Below are 19,016 nucleotides of genomic sequence, written 5' to 3' on the forward strand. Positions count from 1 at the left end.
AAAAATCAATAATTCTATTGCTGAAGAGAATAATAAGCTTCTACCTATTTCTATAGAATCCTTAAATAGTTCTAGTCTTTGTTTGCTTTGGCTAAATCCTGTTCAAGTGGTGGATAACAAAGCATTGTATTTTGTCTAGGTATGTATAACCAACAATTAACAATGAGTGAACATTCCTGAACCTCGTTGACTTGGGGATGATTTGAAATGACCGCCAATTATGACTGTTTGATATTTATCACCAGAAATGTGGAAAAAGAGACACATGTAGAACCGAAAAAAGGAACCATTTTGTTGAAGGAACAGATTTCAACAAACCATAACCCCGCTTCTGGATATTGTTTGAAGTCAAATGATATACCATTTTAAAACTTATGATATATGTTTTCTAAACACGAAATAAAACAAAATTGACCGGGGTCGACTTTACGGCTGATTCGTGGTGTCCAATCATATATAGGGTGTCCCAGAAAAAATACCGGGCAAATTAATTTGGACGTTAGTCGAGAAATAGACATCAGGATCCAGGATGTAGCCCATCTTATTCTGCATCTTATACGCTAATTTTACTGAAATCAATTGACTGATTGCGAAGAAATGAGCTATTACATAACGCATGCGTCAATTCACTGCATTCCAAGTTTGAAAGAAAGATCATTCAACACAATGCGCACTGTCAATGGGCTTCATATTTTGTTCGGTGAAATCCTTTTCGTTCTTTTTAAATTTTAAACAATCTTGTTTCTTGCAAAACATTTAGATAATTAAAATGAAAGCTTATATTTAAGATGATGCTCGGTATCTATAAATATCTTTTTTCGTTTTTGTTGATATACATGTTGCATAAAGAATTATTGCATAAAGATTTCCAGTTGGCTTAAAAAATTATCACACACATTGATCTTCTGGGAATATTTCCAAGACATTGTAATGCCAAAGTTTAAATCTTTTAAAACTTCAACATTAATGTTGCATAGGATCAAAAATCACACGTAAAGCTGTAAGCACTTGATCATTGTCGTTCTTGGCTCAAATGTTCTTTGGAAAGTTAAAATATAACATATTTGCACAACCTAAAGAATTAAAGTTGGAAAGCTTCCAATTGCAGAAATCAAAGTTTTCTCGGACAAACTGTTATTCATCTTCAGTGAAAGCATGAATAACATAACACCCTCGGATTATAAAATAGATAATGTGGACTAAATATAATGAGATACGACAGCTTTAGGAAGTGGTGAGTATGAAAAAAGTGCCTGTTGATCAAACTTGGACTGCATTGCTGCGCGCATTATGGAAGCATTAATTTCTTTGCAACCAGTCAACCGAATCAAAGAAATTTTTCGTATGTGATGCACAATAAAATTGGCTATGCGCTACATTTTAAACGTTTTGATGCTAATGTCTATTTCTCGACTTACGTTGAATTTTATTCACTTGGTAATTTTTTTCTGGGTAACCCTGTATGAAACGTTTGAACACTATGGAATATATATCTGATTTATCACATTAATTTCAATTGTCGTTACGTTAAGGTTACGCCAGCTCTTAACATTAAGGTTAAAATGCCTGCCATTTACCCATGTCTTCATGCCCTGCGGGGCTATTATATATTGGAACTCCATTAGTTGGAAGTCTTTACTATGGAAATCTCTGGTTTCAGTCTTGATGTTTTTTGGCCTTGACTGACCTTGATGTTTTTAAAAACAGCAGCCCCGGCAAGTCTGGGGCCATAGATTTCCATAGCAAAGACTTGCAACTGATGGAGGTCCAATATATAATAGCCCCGCAGGGCAGGAAAGCAAAGTGAGTGCATAACGTTAATGAATGGGTGAAAGACTGTCTCTAGAAATTCAAATTTTCGTTTATTTGGTTTTTCTTTTAATTCAGTAACAAAATAGGCTAAAAAAGTTGCAATGCTAACTTTCGGTATGTTCCGTATATTCCGTATTGATGGAAATATGGAGTAAACTGATGTTGGTCATTGTATTTGGTATTCTATGAAAGTGTAGGTTTTGACTATAATTCACGTAGCAATTACGCAGAATTCCAGTGGAAGAACATGTTCAAAAAGGTCATCGAATTTTATAGAGGGGTCAAATTTTACTATTGTTCAAATTTTAGTCATAGCGATTCAGAAATAGAATAGTTGACATATCTGCAACACATGGTTCTAGAATTGTAGGCTAAAAAATAAATGCCAAATTTTCGGCTCCATAAGGGTCAAAAAATCAATTTTAAATAACAAATGTTCCGCTGTTTTGCCTTTTTATGTTACCTAGTTCGATGAACTATTTGAACATGTTTACCCGCAGGATTTATGGGTATTTTTTCATGTGAGATAGTCAGAACCCGTACTTTCATAAAATACCAAATTTACCTGGTATATTCCATTGTCTGAGGCCGATCGCATGTGCTCTTCACAGTTGATAAAAAAATGTAACCCGGCAATAACTCCGCTAGAGGGCGTTTAAAAAATTGCCTAAACCCAGAATACTTGAACCAATCTTGAAATTGGGTGCAAAAATCATGAAATCAGGAATAAAATCCTGAAATTTGGGTGGAAGAAGGAAAAATCACAACCCTGACAAGTAGAGAAAAGCCTCTTGAATCAGTCCAATTCGCCAAAATAATTTGTTTTCCACTGTATGTCATTGTGTTTGTAATTCTTGCTCGTAATATTATGTTTAATTACTGTATAATGCATTTTTCACATTGCAAGGGTGCCGAATTCGGCAACCATATTTTCAAACTTTCAGAGGGCATGTACAGGGGGTAACAATATTCTGGTTTATATTGGTTGTCTCCATATTTTAGGCTGGGGTAAAAATTGTACTTGCAACTTTGTGAAATAACACCCCCCCCCCCCCACTAACAAGCAGAAGCTTCAAATGATGCTGCACAAACATGCCATCAGTATTATAGCCAACACCACTTGTCCAGCATTGCAGATATTTGCAAGTCACATGTCAGCAGATGAAATGACTTCATTTACCTTTAATGGATGCTGCGCAGAAGTTCATGAGCTCATTGTTGATATTGAAGAAGCCGATGCTAATATTAGGTGCTCTGGTGATATTTGATCTAGGCAGTTATTGTATTTTGGCAACAGACTTACGTTGTTACGACTGGCAACCTGAACCACCGCCAGGGTCTGTTCTAAAATGGCAGCTCATGTGAATAAAACCTGATTGTTGCTACTACTTACATTGCAAGTGTACTCACTTATTTGCCTCCTAACACTAGATAAAGAATAGGACAGGTGCAGCTGCCGAAAAAAGGCCTTCCATCAAGTTCTGCAAATGGCAGAGTGTTCAAGACTCATTTTCAGCTTTTAAGAATCCGTCAGGATGTAGATAAAAAAGTTTCCCATAGGACATCCCAAAATGCAAGTACATCAGATCTAGATCAACCTTCTTACCCATAATTATAGTTTACATCATTCGGTAGGTTTTCTGTGAGTATCACAACTTATTTTACACAAATTTGGCAACCTCTTTGACAAACTCATACCTTTCCTCATTGCGTTGAGTCATACTGCCTTCAATTACCTCTAATGTGACCCAACTTTTCAAAGTAGGATCAAAGTAGTTTTTACTCATTAGTACCTATACACTATTAACAAATGGTTGAAAACAGAATCGGTCGGCATTAATTTGTACCTGTTTTAAGGTTACACAGAAAAACGTATAAAAAACGTATAAAAGACGTATAAAGTTGTTCTCTAAAACCGCGTTTTCTCAGCAATCAAATATCGCAGTGAGTCAAATGTTGATGCATGGATGTATCTTTACATTGTTTTTGTGTGTTTATACAAATTTTTAGAATCCGTTTGAAAATCCTTCGTTTAAATCATTTTTACGCACCATGTTCAAAAGATCAAAAACGCGTTCCATGCAGTTTTTTTCAAATGTTCGCTCCGTATAAAACCACGCCGAGTGATTATTTTCTCTTTTTTTGTACTGTACTACAAATCGACCAAAGAAATAATGTTGCCATGGGTAAGAACAAAATACAGTACCGATTAAATTTTATTAGCCCGTTTTTGGGAACAATTTTCGATAATCTTGTACCACAAAACACTGTTTTGTTACATTATCGACATCTGGATTGTGGAACGTTAATTTTGATTTCTAACTGCCTACATTATTTCTCAAATGTCTGTCGTTTACTTTACCATTTGAATTTCACTCCAAATTTAAGCTACTTTTGCAAAAACGAGGTTTTTCGCCATCGATACCTCCGACATTGACAGCGGTAACAAGCTTGTTTATCATAAGAGCCTGTTATGCACTATTCCATAAGTATCAGTTTGAGATCAATCATTTTCATGTGACCCAGTGGCTCAATCGGTTAGCGCGCCGGACTTACGCTCTTCTATATAATACTATAGTTTTGAGCTTGACAATTTTGGTACGTGTTCGAGTCCCTTTCCTTTCTTTCTGACTGCAGCGATTGATGGTTTTTGCCCGGTTTTTTTTTCATTATATAATTCAGCAATTTTTAGGCCTATACTAGTCGATAAAATAGGCGCGGCCTATGAATATATTTTTACAAATTAGATTAACAAATATTGGTTGTTGGTTTTGTTATTATTGTTGTAGTTATTGTTGTATATATTGCATAATCAGGGTATGCATAGGCCTACTAGGCCTGTTATAGCCTATAGAAGCATTGCGACAGATATCATCCAGGATAATTTTAAAAATTGAAAACAGCTGCCCCCTCCCTATCCCTGCAACATATAGGATGGCTCACGAGCCGCGGTTTGTCCGCGGCCCTAGTTCAGATTGATACACTATTGTACGCGTGAGTTCATTCGTTTCTGCATGGCTGTTTCCATTATTAACTTACGCCCCTCTGGATTCAAGTCTCATGGTCTACTACACCACTGTGAAGAGTAACTTAGGGCCCTGTCACGCACATGGAATCAGCTTCATACAATGAACTAGTACGAGATATTTGCTACTTCCGCCGTATTATATCATTTTTGCCATCACGCTGCCTTAATATCACTTCAGGTGGTTTGTCTAGTTGTTTACTCTACGATTATAGTAATATTGATGTATAAGGCCCAAATTGGAAAATCTCATTTCCTAGGGAAATATCAGAGTAGGTTTATTTCACCTTGAAAGCATGTACACTGTACAGTCTTGCAAGTATGGGCGAATTTTCCGATGGGCCATCTAATAAGCCATGCATTAATTGAACTACAACTGGTAACAGTTGGTATACTTTCATTTCCATATCTATTTTTTTTGTGGCTTTAACTAAACTGGCCTAAAAAAGAATCTTATAATTTTTCACAAGGCCATATCTTAAAATCCTGTCCATAAAAATGAACAAAAATTGCACACAGGATTTCTTCAATACTCTATTCTAAACACTGGTCAGTAACCAAACAGTTGTCCAACTGACACAACAGCAAAATGCACTGACATGGAACAGCTTCCTACACCACATTCACAGCCCAATAATTGGCATCCAACACAAGAAATATGTGAGTAAATGGAATAGTGTTGCACAAGACCTGTTTCTTGAAGAAAGTATGTGAAAAGCAGAAGCAGCCCTGTTCCACACTATTCCACTTACTCTTTGGAAATAATCACCTGTGTAAGGATCTTGCAGGCTTCCAGGCTTGCTGGGCTCCAATATTCGCCTGTGAATGTGGTTCCGGAAGCTGTTCCGTGTCAGTGCATTTTACTATTGTGTCAGTTTGACAACTGCTTGGTTACTGACATGTGTTTAGGGTAGAGCATTGAAGCAATCCTGTGTGTAATTTTTGTTCATTTTTATGGACAGGAATTTAAGATATGACATTGTGAAGTTTCTTTTTGGGGCCAGTTTATGTCGAGTTAGTTTCACTATGGCAGCTCATTGATGCCTCGCTGGTCATGCTGGTTGTAGTGGTATAAGTTAGATTGGTTCTTAATAATAAGGTTACCTTAATTAAAGGGGATGGCTGAATTCTTTAAGTCGGAGATAATAGGTGTAACTGTTTGATGGCCATTTCGTAAATCACCAGAGGTGAAATTCCTTAAGGTGATGTCACATGAGGTGGTAAATTGACAGAACATATCCACGTATATATATCGTGGAATACTATAATACACATTACGACATTTTATCACATGCACAGTAAAAACGAAAAGACTGTAAACTTTCTCAAATTTTAGGACAAATTTATTGAATGTTCTTCACAAACAAGAAAATTTGCTTTCTGTTCTTAAAGTAAACAGAACAATTAAATTCCATATTTACATAATACCCACCAAAACATATACATGTATTACCTAACTATGATACAGTTACTAAGTTGTTTGCAATTATTGTTAAAGTGAATGTCAGATTTCAACACACAACAAAGCTTAATTTGCTTACGCATGCAGAGGGGAGTAAAATATGTGGTAAAACATCAAAAACGCTCAACATCAGCAGATAAACGATCTTTATCATTTTGGGCAACTTTGGTTCAATATTGCTTTCAATTCTTTGATAATATGTCAGTGCCTTTGACTCAACGAACATGCAGCAGCAGTTGAAAATAATATGATCTTTGTAAAATAGGTTTGAGTATTCTCTGAAATTGTTGGCTACGAGTGAATTTACCTGCAATATTGGCATTAAGAAATCACGTATCGCGCGTCTGTCTACCGCCGCGAGACTATCACCGCGCACATTGACAGGATTACTGACAGTAATTATATGTAACCATATATTTTAGTACACAACTTACACAATTCTCTCACAAGCAGTGAATATTTACACACTGGGTTTTTCACACGTGTTATACTCATTCAATTCAACTGTTATGCTTTTAAGTTGATATTTCTATTACTATGTGCCGCAACATTCACATTTATAAATTTACATTCTATAATAATTAAACATTAGATATTGGTAATCACAATGTTCATAGAAAAAGTTTGAAGTCTGCTACGATAACATTAATAGTTTTAATTTTTAAAACTTTAAAAAGCTATGTAGAATAAGCTAGTTAATGTTATCATGATTACTGTTTACATGCATGTCTAAATACATGTATATAAAGTGCATTGTTAGTCTATAATAACAACTAAGTGCATTGTTAGTCTATAATAACAACTAAGTGCATTGTTAGCACTATACTTCCATTGTTAGTATAGACTAAAAATGCAGTTAAATATACATGTATATTATTATTTACTCTTTTTAGCACTCGAACTTACAACATTATTACTCTAAAAATATAACTCCTGAATGTTTAACGTATGTAACGATGCTTCTAACGGATTAAAAGTTGAACAAGAGGACACCTAGAATATAGGCCTATACGCTGGCGAAGTTACGTAGTTAATCGGATTAATTACCATAGCAATAGGTGAAAACAATTTTGAACATATCGCGCTGCACTACAAGCAGGTTACACTCATCACCTGTGTATGTCTGCAATCATAGATTGAATACAATACTGGTCTTTTCAAAGATACTAATCTTACAGGTGCAAGTAATCAGCATGATATGGTTCAATGAAGAGGTATTGCGTGAACATATCAGTGCAGCGCGGTATATTCAAAAATTGTTTTCACCTATTGCTATGGTAGTTAATCCGATGATTACGTAACTTCGCCAGCGTATATAAATAGAAAGATAAGAGCCATGTACTAGTATACTAACTGATGTGTGGAACAAGACAAACGAAGAAAGATAAAAACTAATGCAGCTTGCAAACCATGGAAGTATAGACTAACAATGCATTAGTAAAAATCCAAAACCGCGGGGATGAGTACACTAAAGTTAACAAAACTGCCACCGACGTTTCTAGCAGAGTTACATTGTCTTAATGTTGTGAGAAAGAAGTGAGCAAGTTGGCTCTTTTTTTGCAGGGACGCTGCCTTTTTGGCTGGCTCTAGTTTTATTATTCAGCTTGCTACTTGAACTATATGCTGTCATTTTATTATATATAGCTTCAATAATTTGCTGTAATATGTTTTCGTTGTTTGTCCCTGAGAAAGGAAAGTTTATCTGTTCGAAACGTCGGTTGTACATGTATTTTTGTTAACTTTTGTAATAATAATAATAATAATAATAATAATAATAATAATAATAATAATAATAATAATAATAATAATGATAATAATAATAATAATAATAATAATAATACACATATTTATTTATTAAGCGCTGAAAACAAGAATCTCGAAGCGCTATACAAAACCTCAAACATAAAAACGTTTTGCAAAACTTACATAGTAAGCAGGCAAAATATATACAGCAATAAAAGCATAATGAGAAAAAACATGATAAAACCTGGAACAATTAAAGCATTCAACAAAATATAAAGGGCACGGCAAGCGGATGGTTATGACAAAAACACAAGAGAAAACTAAGAGCCAAACCATTCACCCGTCGTGTACCACAAAACAAAATCTTGTAAGGCAAGGACACGGTGAACCAACACGATTTGTCTACGCATTCCATTGGTTTTGAATTTTTACTAGTGTAGTTTTAGTATACACTTACATGGTTTGCATGCTGCATTAGTTTATATCCTTCTTTATTTTTGTCTTAATCCCCACATTAAGTTGGTGTGCATGGCTCAAATATTCCTGTTGAATATTCTTTACAAATTGTGTCATTGCTGTGTCACCCATTTATTTAATACACTTCTGACCATATTGCTGTATTGTTTAACATTAAGAATGTTTGAGTTTTAAATGTAAGGATTATTTCAGTGATTACGTATTTTTTGTTAATTATATTTAAGGAGACATTAACCATCAGGACATTTACTAATAGCATTAACACAGCAACAACAGAACCAGATTATATTATCGTCACCCTCATAATCAAAGTGCCTAAGTCATTATTACATGTTTCTCATTTGCAATTTTGATTTTCTGAGTAATAATCCCATAATTAATCAAATTTCCAGCCGCATTCTTCATTAATTTAACTTGTGGAATACATCAAAAGAGATGAATTCAACAACTCAATGAAGAATGCGGCTGGAAATTTGATTAATTATGGGTTTATTACTCAGAAAATCAAAATTGTAAATGCGAAACATGTAATAATGACTTGGGCAGTTTGGTTATGAGGGTGACGTTGTGTTAATGTTGATTGAGAGGCGGCCGAGGAAGGGAATATTTTAAAAAGGAACGTTCTTTGTTTTAAACCTCGGTATTGTGTACATAACAGACTGGAGAAAGTATTGATATTGCTCTTCATGTACTAGTCACATTAACATTATATTGGTTGTTTTATAGCTATGTTGAGTTCTAAAAAGTATGTAATCAGAATGAGTAGCATCTCCTTTACATTGTGTGCAATACGACAGGAAGAACTGGAAAAAACGTACTTGCAGTAACATTATCTGCTCAGTTTTTTCTGAATTGTCGATTTCACATTTGTCCGAATAGTGCGTTCTTTATTTGATATGCCATAATTTTGTATTTGTAGACTCTTCATATGGGATTGAGGTGTTGGTTTACTTGCTTAACATACAGATATTTCTTGGATTTCAAAAAAGAATCCAATTTCAACCGTCAATCCTATAATAATACATTAACGCACTAAACATCGTTAAAACACGTAGAGATAAATAATTGTTATACATCTCTGAGAATATTAGAGTGGGTTTGGCGTCATGTGTATGCGTACAATACAACACGTTTTCGGCACCTATTATCAATCTGGAAAGACTTTCTTTTATTGTAGATAGCTTAATTGGATACCATCGCATTGTGAATATATAAACAGCACTCACTCCGTGACTTTAAAAATCTTAATTAAGGCTGTGTTACAAATTTTAGTGATTTCTACACCAAAGAAACAGACTTTTCACCGTATGTAGTCTTTATTAATTTAGATAACACTAAGTATTATTCTGTTTTGTACACCGTTGAAAGAACACTCTACTAAATTACATTCTAAATAAAAAATATTACTTAACATGGAGAGTTCTTCCCTTTTCAGAGTGTAGTTGTTGCTTTTGAATAGAGATAAAATGTAATGTGAAGTAACAAACTCACTCAATTTATAATGAAGAAATTATTAAATTAATCCAGCTTATCTTCAGTTTAATCTTTTACTAGGTTAATCAAATGTACATTTTAAATTCTCAATCTATTTGTGTCTTAATGTGGGACCTGAGAGCATATCAGACATGTCGAATTGCATTCTAAATACGAGGAATGTCCTGATGATATCAAATAAATAAATAAATACATTTGTGAAATTCGCGATATAATGCAAATTATTAAAAATTGTTATATGTTTGATATTTAACAGTCCTCGACGTAAACTGTTTAGGTCTTTTGGGGGGAAAATGTATATCTTCAATACGAAAGGTCAAAATTTTCAAATGACTGTTAAATGTCAAAAATATCAATTTTTAATAAATTGCCACAAAATTTATATTATCGTGTATTTCAGAAAAATTATTTGATATCCAAAGGACATTCCTCGCATTCAGAATGCATTTTGATGTGTCTGATGTGCTCTCATGTCCCACAAAAATATTATGCAAATGTTGCTATCTGATCCCTTAACCCTTAGGAAAATTTGATTATTTTAATCCAAGAAAATTTGATATTATGTTGAATATTGATTTTTAAAAATCTGATTGATACACCTAAAACAGGTGTACTGAACAACGCACCTTTAATTGGCTATACTGTAATCAGTTTTTGTATTATAAATGCACGTGAAAGAGACCATTACAGGCTCAAAGTTAAGTTTCTTAATCTGTTGCAGGTTTCAAGATGAAATTCTGCTTCAATGTATGAAATAAAAATTTGAGTATGCAAAATGCATTGTGAATAAAACATGAGTTTTTTTGTTCGTGACCCAAATTATTCTGAAATGATGATATATTTATATCTTTATTACAGACATTATAAATGGTAATTGGGGTATGTCAGACACACGTACACAGATTGAAGCTACACATTTTCTCTTATATCACATAGACTCTCTTAATCGTACAAATTAGGACATCACCTCACACAAACATATCACTATATAGGTTATTTGCACTACCTTCCGCGTGGTTAATATTATGAATCAACTCATTAACTGGTTAACCATAGTAAGGTTCGTGACAATACTTATTTCGGCCTATTTTCAAGTTGCTTTTAGCTTTTAAAAAGCGAGTCATCGGTCCATACTAATAGATGGTGATCAACTTAATTAAATGATCTAAAAGAGGTTTATTTAATACATGCATTTTACACGTACGCATAATACGTTTGCTTCCTTTACACTTATATACGTTAATGAATGGAATAGCAAATACGATTCTCATTCTTCATATTCTTAGTAATGTGCATTCACAGTTAACTATTATGTGCACCCTGGAAATGTAAAGATCACGCTATGTTGTTTGTTGTGTCGACTTTGGTAGTGTTAAAAGAAAGTATTTTGTTACCTTCAAAACTAACCCCGTTTTAGATTAAGACTGGTGTCGGTACCTTAAGGTGGTATTACACCCCTTGAAAAAGTTGTGACTATTTTTGCATTTTTCTCAAAAAATAGTTACACACTGGTATTATAGGGACAAGGAATCCAGTTACTACACTCAAGACAAGTGGTACGTTATTTATAATAAGAGGTACCACTAGAATGTACCTCATTTCTTAACATACGAGTACAATATAAACCACTTGTCTTGAATTACTAAAATTTCAGTGAAATAATTGGATTCCTTGCCCCTATAATGTATATACATAATTTTGTGTTACCAGTGTGTAGTTATTTTTTGAGAAAAAATGCAACATTAGTCATGCACATATCAGGGGTGTAGTACCACCTCAAGCTAATACGGGCTGGTGGCCTGTAAATGTGCAAACAGAACTTCAATACCTTTTCCATTAGTACTGTACTTTGAAGAAGAAAAAATGTAGTGCATTGTACATCTATTTCTACAACTAACTGTACACATTATAAGCATAAAAGTTCTCATGCAGACAGCAAAACGTTAACTGTGACTGTTTTTTTAAACATTTAACTTCCATGACAGCCATTTCAACACATAGGCTATCTTAGAACTAATATCCAACTTATCCAACAATTATTTGTTTTAATGAGACAAATAAAGTAAGAATCAGCAGCGAGAAATCAAATGAAATAAGAATCGGTTTGAATTTAGCACCGAGAAATAATGACATAGCAGGAGGACGAGTTCATAAGGGCTGTGTCGGATGAGTGGTTACAAAAAATGCTTTTCTTAAAATACATAGTAGAGGGCTTGCGATGTTACAGACGTGGTGCATGGACCGTGCGTTTATACGACGTTCTAACCGGCGTTAAATCTAGTCTCGGTTCCAAACTGGATTGTGCTCATTCGTCACGAAGGAGAACAAGGCGGCTGGAACAAAGACTAACATCTGATCTGGTCACTAGAGGGCGACGCGATTGAAAATATAATGGTCACCGGGTACTCTGCCTACTTCAATACAGCATTCTTTTGATTTTGACTAAACACCAAGGTTAACATGCTGCTTAAAATTAATTGTATTTGTGTGCTTTCCAAATATTATAGTTGCCATGTGGGGTGAGCGGAATCAAAAGGAATATGGTCTAATTCTATCATGTTTATCAAGCATATAAAATCTCAACAATCACCGTCATATTCCATTGATTTACTACAGAATGTATTGCATACTCAACTTATAATTTAACATGGTAAAAAGGTACTTATTACGACACGTCAATAACACCATGTAGGAAGCAAAATGGCGCCGATTGTCTAGACCTGGGATACAAAATGGCGAATCCTGACGTAATTCCACTCGCCCTACCCATAATTCAATCAAGTTTCCTGGACATATATTACAATGCGATGTTATTAAAATTACAATTAGTTCTTCTAACATTTACAACACTTTAATTATAACCAATTAACATGTTTCGTGTGTGATCACTTTGTGATTGCGATAAACATGATGCAGTCATGTCTACAGTAGAATTCATCTCGACCTTTGCAGGACTTAAACCCCATTAAAAGCGATTAAACCAAGATAACACTCATTGAAGCAGCTCAACTGATTAAATCAGATCTTCTCTGGTTGTGCACAAGTGTCTGTTTTACATGTGCGACATCGCAATAAAGCTGGTATTATAGCTTCAGTTGGGTAACCGATTATAAAGGAAACGAAAGGAAACAATGGTATGTGTACCTTTGTTCACGAAATGAGACAATGACCTGCTTTTTGTTAACCAGCATTCTTCAAAATGAGCAACATAATGATTGTTGACTTAACACGGTTTGGAAATAATTTCTTCATATTTTTGGTGTTATCTGTCGTTTACATATCCTTCCTAAAACACAAAAGTGCGACCCTCTCCAAACATCTAAATTAGCTAAAAATTTAGGACATGTTACAAAACTATATTTTCTAGAACCTATTTAGAATAGTTTAAATGTAGCTTGTACCGTTTTTTTGTGGCATCCTTCAGAACGGAGCGGTCCGTTACCAATATAGCTCAATATTTTCGGTCAAATCTCCATTCAATTAACACGGGGAGTTGGCTAGCTATGAGCTAGCTATGCTTTGCCCTCACTCATATTTTACAAAAGTGCGACCATTTCTGAACATCTAACCTAGCTGTAATTTTAGGTCATGTTAGAGAAACATATTTGCTAGAAGTTTGGAGAATAAATTAAATATTGGCTGGTTATTTTTCACACAGTGATGTTAACTAGGCACGTGTCCATTCTTCCAACATACATCATTTGTAGAGGTCACGCGTCAATGGTGAGAGCACTGTGTATTGTGTATAGGAAAACGGACAGTAACTGCAGTATGACTAAAACAAATAACTTGACCAAATCATGTGGCTGATAATTATTGTGAGTTTACTCATCATGCTCATCTGCATACTCAATATTCTTAACATGCCTTTTATTCAAATTTAACATGCATTATTATGTCACTGTTTTTCTAAAATCACTCATTAATATCACATACTACAAACGGATGTCCACACTAGGTTTACAGTTCATAAATTTTGTGGAAAATAATCTTAATACAACAGTAACCGACACTTTCATATTATACACTCTCATAGGGATAATCATTGTATCACGTTACCTGGATAAGTTTGTGCATTTACTTTTTTCGTCTCATGTTTCCTATTAAGTAATTTACATTATCGTGTTTCAAATAATCGCACAATTCAAGTACATTATATGGACAGGTTAAAAGTTATTTATCACCTCTGAGGCCATTGATTGATGTTTTAATATCATCAGTACGTTAGGCATCAATTTCAAGGTCACTTTACTTGGACTTGAAACTGATGTCGTTGTCCTCTGATGCTTGTATTATTTGGGACTGATGAAAACAGAAAGATTCGAGCCAGGTATACCAACTTGGTGTGGGGAACAAAGACACAGACAATTAGATAAAAACTAATGCAGTATGTAAACCAGAATGGTGTACATGCACTGTTACGTCTGCACTAGAAAAAATCCAAAACCACAGGGATGGTAGACAAAGTTAACAAAAATACAACCGACGTTTCGAGCAGATAAACTGCTCTTCTTCAGGGACAGACAACAAAATATAAAAGCAAACAACGAAAGTGAACCGTCTTTCATAGAGGTAAGACGTGCTTATCTTGCTCTGAGCTTTGTTTGCTACTGAGTTCTATTTGAACTTACCTTCAGTTTTTGACTTGAATTTGTATTTGTTTTTGTTTTTTTTTTTTTTTTGGGTTTTTTAAACTACAGTATGTAGTTTTCGTTGTTTGCTTTTATATTTTGTTGTCTGTCCCTAAAGAAGAGCAGTATATCTGCTCGAAACGTCGGTTGTATTTTTGTTAACTTTGTCTACCATCCCTGTGGTTTTGGATTTTTTCTAGTGCAGACGTAACAGTGCATGTACACCATTCTGATTTACATACTGCATTAGTTTTTATCTAATTGTCTGTGTCTTTGTTCCCCACACCAAGTTGGTATACCTGGCTCGAATCTTTCTGTTTTTATATATTCTAGGTATCCTCTTGTATCATCCTTTGATCCTTGGTGTGTTTTGTACCTTGTCCGTTGGAGGCACCATTACCTACTTTGACTGATGAAAAATAAAAACTCTTTCTTCGCATCAACACGTATTTCTCCTATTGCGGGTATATCATGTTTATCATTGTTTCATTGCATCCGTTTAGTAGACCAAATTATGCCTTTAAAAACCCTTTAATTTTCGAATGGCCCATCCAAATCATGTAAAACATTATCTTGGCGGTTTCATTATGATGGTATATACCTTTAAATTACAGAAAAATGATGATGCAAAAATCTAAGGTGTGTGCGATATGAGGTCAATGGTCAACTAGAGGAATTTTGTGAATGCTTCATACTTTGTGTTTAATTGCTTAAATTATTCTGCTGGTCATGATGAAATGACATGGTATTTATTTTAAATGTCCGATTAAGCCAAAACTTTCTCAAATTTTTCATTTTGTCAAAAGGAATTAAAAAGTGGTTAATCCACTGTAGCTTACTATGTTCATAGGTTAATTTTGACAGTATTTAGCTGGTATTAACACGAAAATAGCACCCAGTAGCTAGCTTAAACTATAATTTTCAATACCTTGTGTCAAGATGTGTAATTTGACTATATTTTTGGCTTTTTAAAAATGACCTTTTACAAAAGTTTATTGACCGTTTACTTATTTTAGCCTTTAGCCACAAACAAGGAATTGCACAGACAAGTGATCATTGCCTTCTTTTGCCTGCCATGATTAGCAGAATATTTTTGAGATATTACACATGAAGTTTTTTAAATGCCCCCTATTGACCTTTGACCCAGCATATCTCAAGTCGCACACACTTTTTGAATCATACCGTTTTGTGCTCTGGGGAACTCACTGACCATATTTAGCCCTATGAACAAATGTGTTGAATTTTGATCACTATGTAACCCAATATATTTGCTCCTTAGTTTAGTGCTTGTTGGTGTTTTGACAGTCACACTAACTACAGCATACGTAACGCCCCCAAATTGTTCACTACAGTGACGTCACGCGTACACATCCGAAATCATAATCATATAGTCTGGCTGCCAGTGTGTATGATTGTTGTTTTGATGTCCATAGTTTTGTTTTTGATGGATATTGCTTCTCAAGACCACCAACTTCAAAAATAAGTTTACTGGACCTGTCAGCATGGGGCATTTTGAAATATGGCGGGTCAAAGTTCACACAGAGGTCAAAATTCAAATTGCTCAAATGCTGTTGAAAAGTTCCCCAAATTATTCCTCTTGCCATGTCAATCCAGAAAAAGTATACTTTTATCTATCTGTGACATACCCTTCTGGAGTTATAAGCAAAAAGGTCAAAGGTCACGATTTGACCTCCACAGAGGCCAAAACCTGAAAAATGCTCAATGCTGACAGAGGTCCAGTGAACTTATTTTTTAAGTCTGTGGTCTTGAGAAGCAATATCCATCAAAAACAAAACTATGGACACCAAAACAAGCTTCTGTGGTAAAATAGCATTTGGCAGCCGGACTAATTAATTTGTTGCTTCATTTGTATACTGCAGTTAGGTTTGTCGGTCTTACCAAAGAATGTACATTTACATGTATGACAAAGATTGAATACTATGCATGGTTTTTTTACTTGTGACATGTTTAATAATGTTATGGCGTTTTCTATTTATCAATTATTTAAATATATCACTCCGCGGTCTTTCTCTCCTCAATCACGCTCGCCTACGATTCTGCGTAGTCGATGGCCAGCTAAAGAAGGAGACACACCACAAACGTACTCAATCCATAATCTATGTTGTGATACTTTGTTGATACTTGATGATGCGGAATTAATGATTTTTGTGAAGTTATATTTTGTTATCCGGCTATTTCTCTTCGTGTATTCAGCGAGTCTTTCCCCGTGAAACTTTGAGATCCATCGGTCATCTATTATGGTGTGAAATCTATCTTTCACCAGAATAACTAAATGATTGATCTCGTGTAAGTTTCGATTCATAACAATAACAACAATTATTTGGACATATCAGTTAGACCATTTTTAGGAATCCGGAAATTTGCTTTAATGTGTTTGACACTTACGCTATACAATCGCGTGTCTCTTGCACTTCCAGTGAGTGTGTACTCCTGGCAAGATTATTCACACGTGTGGTGCATAGATTATTTTAGACTTCACTTACATCAAAGTTAGTAACGTGCCCAATCAATTATTGGGTATCACTTCTCATTAAGAATATAACCATTTATAACCCGCAACATAAAGCCTGCCTGACTAAATTGGATCTACCTACATGTACATATCGTGTGTGTACGACGTTTGGATCCTGAAATCAGGATTCATCAATTCATTCATTACCAGAAAAGGCATACAATACGCATGGTAATTTTGTACTATAGTTACATACATATTCATGATTATGTAGTACGATTTCTCAACAACTACAACAACAAACTCACCGTACTTCAAAATTTCACACATGATACCTAGACATAGATTGACCTAAAGGGTTTTGATACGACACTATTTTAAATGTACTTCTTTATAATTAAAGACAGAGATAAAAAGAATTTATCGCGTCTGATGTCAATTACGATCTTTGATTGGTTTACACATATTAATAGCGCGTAAAAGGAAGACCGATCTATTTGGTGCTGATCGGAGAAAAGGAATAGCAGCAAAGGGCGAAAAATTACGTACTTTTTCAAGGCAAAAGGCAGCTTTTCTAGGCATTGTTGACATGGTGCCTTCGCCAAAGAAAGTTTCTAACTATCAAGACCTAACTTTTGAGATGGTTTGCATGTTTGAAGGTGCAAAATTAACAATAAGGCGTCCGGTTGTACCGCCGCGTTCAGCAAGTCATCATCACGACACTTGTAAACAAACCGTGCTCGAATTTGATTGACAGATGACGTCAGACGCGATAAATTCTTTTTATCTCTGTCTTTAATTATAGTCGTAAACGTGTTGATCAAATAAAATGGTACTGCTTCATTTCGGGATTAGAAATAGCTTACAAGTATACAACAAAGTTACCATTACAAATCAAAATGGTCCCAGGAGAAGATTTGTGTTACAAATATTACAGATTTCAGAGGTATTTGATATGTGCATTTTTGGGGTGAATTTATGAACATTTAATATCGCACACACAGAAAATAAAAGAACTTAAAAATTTACAAAGACTCTTTGCAATATACATGAGCTCATATAAATTGCACATTGACAATAAGAAGCCAATTAAAATACAGCGCCAGATGCAATTTTGGATTGATTCTTGTGAAGTATTTATATATTTTTGCATTGTTCAGTCTTAAATATCACACAAAAAAGGCCATCTCTGTCGAAACTATCTCTGTCAAGCATATTGTTCAAACATTTAAATATATACATCTTGATGAGTTCGAATTAAAGGCAACAGCACATTATGATCAGGACTTTTTTCACTATTTATTTGTTTCTTGTTGTGCAAGCGTTAATGCTGCTTTATTGAAAATAAACCGTGCTATTAGCCAGTGCACAAAATAGATAAGAAACCTGACATGGAAGGTTATATTTTTTTTCTGGAAAAATCCTATGAATCTAGAAAAATAGGAGTATTTCAAAAATGTTAATTATTCCACTGCCATAATCTTTCTTCTTCAGAAGGAGAAGATCCTGATGACCATTCTGTTGTTAGTAGATTGGTACTCTGTTGTTGATTTTCAAAAGCTTTTAAAGTAATTTTCCGTGCCTGAAAGTTGAAACATACAGAAAAAGGTTTTATACTAATACAATAGATTTACAGAATCAAAAAGTATAAGCTTTGCATTCAATGGACTAATTGTCGACGAAGAGAATATTAGAGACAAGCTTAAGGGAAGGGGTATGAACGTTTGGACAGTATTTATTGTGGGACATTAGAGCACATCAGACATCGAATTGCATTCTGAATACGAAGAATGTCCTTCTGATATCAAATAATTTTGATTTTTTTACATTCGCAATGTAATACACATTTTATGGCAAATCATTAAAATTGATATTTTTGATATTTAACAGTACTCGAAG

General features: G+C 34.5%; 1 protein-coding gene across 2 annotated transcripts in view; it reads right to left on the reverse strand.

Moving 5' to 3' along the window:
• Positions 1–16,629: 16,629 nt before the first annotated feature.
• The window catches only part of LOC140148473 (uncharacterized), a 105,990-nt gene continuing 103,603 nt past the window's right edge, over positions 16,630–19,016 (reverse strand). For both annotated transcript variants that reach the window (XM_072170461.1, XM_072170453.1), the window contains exon 4: positions 16,630–18,699. In XM_072170461.1, the coding sequence (XP_072026562.1) occupies positions 18,577–18,699 (123 nt within the window). In that variant the 3' untranslated portion in view covers positions 16,630–18,576. The remainder of the gene's footprint in view (positions 18,700–19,016) is intronic.

This window comes from Amphiura filiformis, chromosome 1 (genome assembly GCF_039555335.1).
Source record: "Amphiura filiformis chromosome 1, Afil_fr2py, whole genome shotgun sequence".
In the NCBI taxonomy this organism is placed as follows: domain Eukaryota; kingdom Metazoa; phylum Echinodermata; class Ophiuroidea; order Amphilepidida; family Amphiuridae; genus Amphiura; species Amphiura filiformis.